Genomic DNA, 10000 nt, shown 5'->3' on the forward strand with positions numbered 1-10000 from the left:
TCTCCATCATCATGTAGGGTAAGTTCGTGAGTTGTGAGTTTTCCAAGGAGATCGTCAAGCGATAGAACTCTCAAGTCTTGAGCTTCCTCTATGGCGGTGACTTTTGGACCCCATTTGGATCTTGGAAGACACCTTAAGACCTTCTGGACTTTTTCTGCATTAGTAAAAGTTTTTCCAAGAGAATTCAAACTATTAGTAATCAAAGTAAAACGAGTAAACATTTCATTTATATTCTCATCCTTTTTCATCTTGAACATTTCATATTGATGCATGAGGATGTTGATCTTTGTTTCCTTTACTTGACTTGTTCCTTCGTATGTCACAACCAACTTGTCCCATATTTCTTTAGCACTTGTACATGAAGAAACTCGATTGAACTCAGTACCATTCAAAGCACAACATAATTGATTCATTGCTCTATAGTTTTTGGAAACCCATTCCAAATCTGTTTGTGAATATTCGGACTCGGACTTTATTACATCATTTCCTTGAGCGTCCTTTTTCATGGGAATCTTAGGTCCTTTAGTTATGATCTCCCAAAGCTCCATATCTTGATCAATCACAAACATTTTCATCAAAGTTTTCCAATGTGAGAAATTTGTACCGCAAAACAAAGGAGGTCTTGAACACGAACGACCTTGAGCAAACAACCCTTCTCCTATTGGATCCATCACAAGATATTAATCTTTTTGTGTGAAACTTAGCTCTGATACCAAATGAAAGTTAATAGGAGGTAGAATACTCTCTAGAGGGGGGGGGGGGGTGAATAGAGAGTTTGGACTTTTAAAATTTTCTGGCAGTTTGTCTCAAGAGTTTGAGGAGTCTGTCAAAACTTGTCTGCTGGAACAGTTTTGAGCCAATTCGTAAACTATAACGTATGTGCGGAAAAATAAACTTTAAAGTATAACACACGATATGTTAACGAGGTTCGGTTCTAACCAACCTACTCCCCGCCTATGGGTTCTCTTTCAACCCGTAGGATTTCAACGCCTTTTATTAATCCGACTTTAATACAACCAAGAAGATCTCACTATCTCCTCTCACCACGTTCTTCCCCTTGAAGAACCGTATTACAAGTCCCTTTAATAAAAGCAAAATCCCAAATCTCACAATAGAGATTCACAAGTTGAACACTTTGAAAAGTATTCTTGATTAGGCGTATTAAACTTAATCTAACTCTTTTTGAACTCTTAAGCCTATTACAAATGTAAGAGCTAGATGAACTAAGAATTACAACTCTTTAAACACTTAGAGAAATCTTAACTCAAGAGAGAAAGTTGTAAGAAAAGGTGTATCAAGATGTTGTCTTAGTTCTGGACGGAAGCCTCATATATATAGTGTACGCCTCAACACATCTTCAAAAACAAGAAGGCTCCTACCCGTTATTTTCTGTTGACCTGGTCTTTCAGCGCCTGACTTCAAGATCTTGAGGTTATCTTCAAACTGACGTGTACTGACAGCTTAATAATAATTTCGTCATTGTGTTTGTAATTGTCCAATGCTATGCTGCCATGTTAGTACTTATACAAGATATTGAATAATAAGCATAAACCAGATTTATCAACATTTAAATAACCATTTAAATTAATTCCTATTTTTTAGGATCGCTATTTACTATTTTTAGCATAAATTCAAATTTCATCCAAATAATAGTAAATCTAGATCTTGCTTAAATATAGCCGTGTACAATTAATAATAAAACATGTGTACCTTGTACTATATTTAATTATCAAATTGATTTTAACCACATATTTTAAATCTAAGTTTAAATATGAAATATTTAAACGTTAAGCAACAATGTATAACAAAATATTTAAACTTTATTCAAATAATATCCAATGTTAATTTTAATGAACCTTGACCTATTAAAATATTTCAAATATAATTTCAAGGAACATTGACCTATTAAAATATTTCAAATATAATTACGAAACTAACCTGATTAAGAACGTAATTATCTTCAAGACTTTGAAACACATTTCAGAACTTATAAAATCACTTTAAAATAAACTTAAGTTCTTTAAGCATATTCCATCGACTTCTTACTTAAAAATATAAATCAAATGTGTATCAAATATGATTTTAAACTTACTTAAACAATTAAATGTAATTACTTAATTTATTTGTTTAAACAATATGTGTTTTGAATTATCATCATCCAAGAGAATTAAGTCTTTAATCTTTCCTTATTATTTAAGAGAGTTGAGTCTTCAATCTCCCCCTTGATGAAAGTCAAAACCATATTTACCTAAATCATATTTCTAAGTTATAATGAAATGAAAAGCACGAATAATAATAATATATAAAAACATTTTCGAGACTTTATCATTTTTCAGAAACATTCTTCAAGATTTTAAGAACAGTTTCAAAACAGAACTATGTTATATCATATCATTACAATCATTATTTATTCAGTAATCAAATATTTAATCAGCAACCTGATAGTTATGCAACAAAATTTCCATATCTCCCTTAAGTATATATATATTATATCTCCCTTAAAACAGAACAATTTATTAAATCAGAGCAAAACATTTAACAATTTTTCAGTATAAGCAAGCAAACATCAAACAAACATACAAAACATTATATAAGCAAACATTTTATATAAGCAAGTAAGCATGATAGTAAGTATAAATAAAACATACATATATCTCCCCCTTTTTGACTTTCATCAAAAAGTAAACAAGGAGTCTCAAAAAGTAAACAAGGAGTCTCAGCAATATTCACATCAATAGTTTGACCCTCACCAGTAACTTCATCATCTCCATTCTTTTCACCCTCTTTATCCTTCTCCTTAGCGTCAGCCTCTTGAGGTACAGCAGCATCACCATCATCGACCTCTTCTTCCACTACCACATCTTCTACTACCATTCCCTTCATTTCTTTCATAAAAGAGTCTAACATAAAAGTAAGAGTAGACACTTTATCATGTAATGCCAGTAGGGAAGATTTCATTTCACCAACCTCCAAATCTAGAGACTGAAGTCGGGAAAGAGTGGTGTGTTCCTTGATATGAGGTTCAAGACGTGTAAGCCGCTTACCATGAATCTTTTGAAGATCCTCTTTATCAGTTGAAGACAAATTTGAGTACAACTCATATTTGCCATCCACTTTGAAAATACCAAGAGGCGGAAGAATTTCAGTAGATAATGAAATTGGACCAGAACAATCCACTTCCTCTAAATCAGAGAGTAGATTAAAATGATCAAAGATCAATGTTAAAAGATTGGCATAAGGAAGAGAGCAATTGCGAGAATGTGAGCAACAAAATCGCATTGTGGAGAAAATAATAGAAGAAAAATCAACATTTTTCAGAGAAGCAATCTTCCACATCAGTATAAGATGAGCATCAGTAACCAATTCACAAGAAGTGTTGCGAGAGAAAACGGTTCTTACAAGAATGTAGTGTAACAATTTACCATTTAAATTCAAAGCATTATGTGTTAACTGTTTAGTAGAAGAGAAATCAGAATAAGATTCAAGTATGAACATATCCCTAGCATTTTGTAACGCCAAAATATTAGGAGTTTGATCATCAGATTTATGAGAAAATTTGAAAATGTCATTCATTAGGGTTTTTGAAATCACAATCTCTTGATCCTTAACAAAACTTCTTAAAGCATGTTCTCCTTCAATCATAACAAAAGATAAGTTTGAATAGAAAACTTTCACAAGTGTTGGATAGGTAGTAGAACCAGGACTTAATAACATACCAGGAGTAGATTGAATAAAAACAGAGATTATTTCAAAGTCTTCAAACAGAAAGAAATTATAATCAAGTATATCAACAAAGGAAAGTGATCTTTGTCGAAAAATATCAACCCATCTCCCATAAGCAGTATGATTTTCGAACCATTGTTTAGGAACATCAAAAGTGTGTAATGGTGAAACAACAGGGGTTATAGGTTCAGCCATTTGTGATTTAGATGATTCTCCTTTTTCGGATTTTGAAGAGGATCTACTCATCCTTCTTTTAGGTGCCATTGAAGTAGAGTATGAAAAGCTTGAAAGGGAAAGTGAAAGAGACGGTTTTGAGAGAAAATCAGAAAAAGATTTTGTGAGTAAATGAATGAGCAAAGCGTTTTACTCTCTTTTAAAGGAGTATAGTACATGCATTTGTACTTTCATTAAATTGATTGATTTGACAACACAAGAGAATGCAAAGGGTGTGTGTGTGTGTGAAGCTTGACCAGTTTGTGCATCATGGTGAACAAGCATTTGATTTTGGTTTTCAACCGTGAATCAGTGGAAATACAATTATGAGATTAATTGAATTTATTAACCAAAATAATGAACACAATTTTAACGCATTGATGATGTTCACAACTAATCGAAACAAACAATTTTGTTTTAAAATAATTAAATATCCTTTATTAATTAAAGGTATTCAATTATAAATCCCATATATATAAAACAAATAATTTTTTTTTTATTTTTTTTTAAGAAATTGAAATCAAATTTTCAATTCTCAAAAATATGCATAAACACATATATAATCATAATAATACGTAATGCTCCCCCTTAATACATACTTGGTATTTAAGTAATTATCGTTTCAATCCTTTTACTCATATGCCATTATTCTTTGATATTATTCTTTGATAATACTCCCCCTTAATTTATGCAACGTCATTTAGCATGCCAAGTTCCATACGTATATAAGCAAAACGATCAGCACTTAAAGGTTTTGTAAATATATCCGCTAATTGATTTTCAGTAGATATAAAAGATAAAGAAATATTACCTTTTTCAACATGATCCCTTATAAAATGGTGACGTACCTCAATGTGTTTTGTACGAGAATGTTGCACAGGATTCTTTGTAATACAAATTGCACTTGTATTATCACATCTTATTGGTATGCCTTTGAAATCAATTCCAAGGTCTCTAAGTTGTTGAGCAATCCATAAAATTTGAGAGCAACATGCACCGGCAGCTATGTATTCAGCTTCAGCTGTAGATAAAGCAACTGAATTTTGCTTTTTAGAATACCAAGAGATCAATGAATTTCCCAAGAACTGACACGATCCTGAGGTGCTTTTTCTATCAACTTTATATCCAGCATAATCAGCATCTGAAAAACCAATCAAACTAAAATTTCCACAGCTAGGGTACCATAGACCAAAGTCTTTAGTCCCATATAAATATCTAAAGATTCTCTTAACTGCTGTTAAGTGAGATTCTTTTGGGTTAGCTTGAAAACGAGCACATAAGCAAACACTAAACATGATATCAGGACGACTAGCAGTTAAATACAATAAAGAACCAATCATACCTCTATAAGTCTTTTGATCAACACTCTTACCATTTATATCTTGGTCCAAACTTAGTGTTGTACTCATAGGCGTATTAACTTCTTTACATTGATCCATATTGTACTTTTTCAATAAATCTCTAACATATTTACTTTGACAAATAAATATGCCATCTTTCTTTTGCTTTATTTGTAGTCCAAGAAAGAATGTTAAGTCTCCCATCATGCTCATTTCAAACTCTTTGCACATAATCTCAGAAAATTCCTTGCACAAAGAATCATTAGTAGCTCCAAACAATATATCATCAACATATACTTGAACAACTAGAATATCTTTTCCTTTAGTTTTAATGAAAAGAGTTTTATCAATTTTACCTCGTTGAAATTCATTTTCAAGTAGATGTGAGCTAAATCTGTCATACCAAGCTCTTGGAGCTTGTTTCAAGCCATATAATGCTTTATTTAGTTTGAACACATGATTAGGTAGATCAGAATTTTCAAAGCCGGGTGGTTGTTTAACATATACTTCTTCTTGCAAGTATCCATTTAAGAATGCACATTTAACATCCATTTGATATAGTTTAATATTCATGTATGAAGCAAAAGCAAGCATAATACGGATAGATTCTAACCTTGCCACAGGTGCGAAAGTTTCATCATAATCTATTCCTTCTTCTTGATTATAGCCTTGAGCTACCAGTCTTGCTTTATTCCTTACAATATCTCCATCCTCATTGAGTTTATTTCGAAAGACCCATCTTGTTCCAATAATAGTACGATCTGGAGGTCTTTCAACTAGATCCCAAACTTTGTTCCTTTCGAATTCATTTAATTCATTTTGCATTGCAATGATCCACTCTAGTTCTTGTAATGCTTCTTTAACATCTTTAGGTTCTATGAGAGAAACAAAAGCAGAAAATGCACATAGATTCTTAAGAGAGGATCGAGTTTGCGTACCTTTGTTTGGATCACTTATAATGTTCTCCGGAGGATGTTGATATGACTTTCTAGTTCTTCTTCGTAGTATGGATGGTGTGTTTTCATTTAATGAACTTGTACTTACTTCATTTGAGGTATTTCTAATTGGTGTACCCAAAACAGTATGTTCAGGAACTATCTCAAGATCTTGAGGTTGGGTCTCAAGATCAGACTGTGAGTCTTCAATGTTAACAACCTGTTTTCCTTCATCCTCAATACTTTGTATGGTATCCTGCATGTTAATCTTTTTAACTGCATTAGCATTTTTAATATCCAGTTCATCATCACTTAAATCATCAAAATGTTTATTAAGGTTTAACTCTTTAAAACCTTCACTTAAAGTTGCATTTTCGGATTCATCAAAAACAACATGTATACTTTCTTCAACTAAACCTGTACGTTTGTTTAGCACTCGATAAGCTTTACTATTAAGTGAGTATCCAAGAAATGTACCTTCATCACTTCTAGCATCAAATTTACCTAAATTATTTTTACCATTATTATGAATAAAACATTTACAACCAAATGGTCTAAAGTATGCTATATTCGGTTTTCTTCCTTTGAATAACTCATAAGGAGTTTTCTTAAGTATGGGTCTTATAAGACATCTATTTAAGACATAATTAGCTGTGTTAACAGCTTCAGCCCAATAGTGTTTAGCTAATCCATTTTCAATAAGCATTGTTCTTGCCATCTCTTCTAAAGTTCGATTTTTCCTTTCAACTACACCGTTTTGTTGAGGTGTCCTAGGAGCTGAAAAGTTATGGGTTATACCATATTTTTCACAAAAGGAGTCAAAGCCTAATTGATCAAACTCTCTTCCATGGTCACTTCTAACCGAGACTATTGGAAGGTTCAGTTGAGTTTGCATCTCTTTACAACGTCTTGAAAACAGTTTCAAGGCTTCACTTTTATCCTTTAGAAAATCAACCCACGTAAATCTAGAATAATCATCAACTATAACTAGGATATAAGATTTACCTCTTATGCTCCGTACACGCATTGGTCCACATAAATCAATATGTAATAGTTCACATGGTCTTGATGTACTTACCATTTTCTTCGGTTTAAATGAACTTCTTACTTGTTTACCTTTAATGCATGCGTCACAAATAGAACATTGTTTATAGTCAAGAGCTGGAAGTCCCTTAACTAAATCTTTACTTACCAACTTCAGCATGGTGTGAGTATTGATATGGCCAAGACGTCTATGCCAAAGTTTTGGATTATCTGTAATAGCTTTCAAACACTTGAAATTTTGCACTGCAATTTCGTTAGTATGTAAAGCATAAACATTATCATTTCTAAGAGCAGTAATGAGAGTATCTCCAGTATTGGGATTTTTAACAACACATTTTTCTTTGTCAAAAATTACTTCATTACCTTTATCACATAGTTGAGACACACTTAGCAAATTAAATTTTAGACCTTCAACTAAATAAACATTGTCAATAGTTTTAGATGGATTCTTACCAATTTTACCAACGCCTAAAATTTTGCATTTACCTTTATCTCCTAAGGTGATTGAGCCATTGCATTTTTCTTTAATTTCAGAAAATAAAGATATTTTACCACTCATATGCCTCGAGCATCCACTATCCAGAATCCATTTTTGTTTATCCTACAAAACAAAAGAAAATAACCTTTCTCAACCTTACTTGGCTATCCAAGTGACAAATTTGGAACCATATTCGGGATAGACCATGTTGGGTGGTCTTGTTCCTTTAGGAACCCATATTTGCTTTATCTGTTCACGTAATTCAAAAGGAAAGGAATTCTTGATAATATAATCGTCTTTACGTCTGTAAGGACATGCAAATCTTATATGTCCTTTTTTGCAACAAAATGTGCAAGTAGGAGTACATTTATGTTTATTTGCACCTTTTACAAATGTGGTTTTACTCTTATAGTTATGTGTAACATGATTATAACCAATACCACGTTTATCACTAGTTGATTTTTGTTGTGTAAGCATTTTAGTGAGTTTAGATTCAGACTCATTAAGCTTGTTTAATGCTTGTAGATTTTTCTCAGATTCCAGTTTCAAGGTTTTGATCCTGGCTTCAAGATCATTGTTCTCATTTTTAAGATCAATAAGCTGTTTAGTCTGACTGAGATTCTGTTCTTTCAAGACCTTGACAGTCTTTTCAAGATTTGATTTTTCAGCCTTTAGCGAATTATTTTTATTTATAATTTCTTCACAACCTTCAGCATAATGACGTATTCGATCTTCCAAAATGTTTTTCTCATCTTTTAAAATTTTCTCAATTTGAAACATATTTAGGAGTGTTATAACCAATTCATCTTTTGTGCATGTGTTAAGATATTCACGTACCTCTTTGTGATTTTGATCTAAATCATTATTGTCATCATTATCAGCCATAAGACATATATGAGCTTGTCCATCTTCATTTTCAGATTCGGATGATACTTCGGAATCACTCCAAGTTGCAACCATCGCTTGTTTGTTCTTGTTCTTTTTGTAGGATTGCCTTTTCTTCTTAGGACAGTCCTTTACGATATGTTCTGTAGAACCACATTCAAAACAAGCAAGTTTGTTAGTCTTAAAATTTGAATTAGAATTAGAAGACTTACCTTTATTTCTGGATTTAAATTTCTTAAATCGTTTTCGCATCTTCATAATTCCTTCAAGACCTTTTGTAATTAACGCAAATGGATCTTCCTCATCATCGCTATCTTCACTATCACTTGAGGATTCATGATGTTTCTTTGCCTTTAATGCAAGATTTTTCATGGAAGGTATTACATCATTATCTCCATCATCATGTAGGGTAAGTTCATGTGTTGTGAGTTTTCCAAGGAGATCGTCAAGCGATAGAACTCTCAAGTCTTGAGCTTCTTCTATGGCTGTTACTTTTGGTCCCCATTTAGATCTTGGAAGACACCTTAAGACCTTCTGGACTTTTTCTGCATTAGTAAAAGTTTTTCCAAGAGAATTCAAACTATTAGTAATCAAAGTAAAACGAGTAAACATTTCATTTATATTCTCATCCTTTTTCATCTTGAACATTTCATATTGATGCATGAGGATGTTGATCTTTGTTTCCTTTACTTGACTTGTTCCTTCGTATGTCACAACCAACTTGTCCCATATTTCTTTAGCACTTGTACATGAAGAAACTCGATTGAACTCAGTACCATTCAAAGCACAACATAATTGATTCATTGCTCTATAGTTTTTGGAAACCCATTCCAAATCTGTTTGTGAATATTCAGACTCGGACTTTATTACATCATTTCCTTGAGCGTCCTTTTTCATGGGAATCTTAGGTCCTTTAGTTATGATCTCCCAAAGCTCCATATCTTGATCAATCACAAACATTTTCATCAAAGTTTTCCAATGTGAGAAATTTGTACCGCAAAACAAAGGAGGTCTTGAACACGAACGACCTTGAGCAAACAACCCTTCTCCTATTGGATCCATCACAAGATATTAATCTTTTTGTGTGAAACTTAGCTCTGATACCAAATGAAAGTTAATAGGAGGTTGAATACTCTCTAGAGGGGGGGGTGAATAGAGAGTATGGGCTTTTTAAACTTTTCTGGCAGTTTGTCTCAAGAGTTTGAGGAGACTGTCAAAACTGTCTTCTGGAACAGTTTTGAGCCAATTCGAAAACTATAACGTATGTGCGGAAAAATAAACTTTAAAGTATAACACACGATATGTTAACGAGGTTCGGTTCTAACCAACCTACTCCCCGCCTATGGGTTCTCTTTCAACCCGTAGGATTTCAACGCCTTTTA

At 32.7% G+C, this 10000-nt stretch overlaps 1 protein-coding gene across 1 annotated transcript; it reads right to left on the reverse strand.

Moving 5' to 3' along the window:
• Positions 1–4611: 4611 nt before the first annotated feature.
• On the reverse strand, positions 4612–5446 carry LOC130799449 (secreted RxLR effector protein 161-like). The gene has a single exon (XM_057662541.1). The coding sequence runs from the start codon at positions 5373–5375 to the stop codon at positions 4623–4625; it is 753 nt and encodes a 250-aa protein (XP_057518524.1). The 5' UTR covers positions 5376–5446; the 3' UTR covers positions 4612–4622.
• Between the last annotated feature and the right edge of the window lie 4554 nt (positions 5447–10000).

Source organism: Amaranthus tricolor, chromosome 14 (assembly GCF_026212465.1).
Source record: "Amaranthus tricolor cultivar Red isolate AtriRed21 chromosome 14, ASM2621246v1, whole genome shotgun sequence".
Classification (NCBI taxonomy): Eukaryota; Viridiplantae; Streptophyta; class Magnoliopsida; order Caryophyllales; family Amaranthaceae; genus Amaranthus; species Amaranthus tricolor.

Bases quoted from the DNA above. Each gene is read 5' to 3' on its own strand.
- LOC130799449 (XM_057662541.1), bottom strand. From the start codon at position 5,375: ATGGATCAATGTAAAGAAGTTAATACGCCTATGAGTACAACACTAAGT.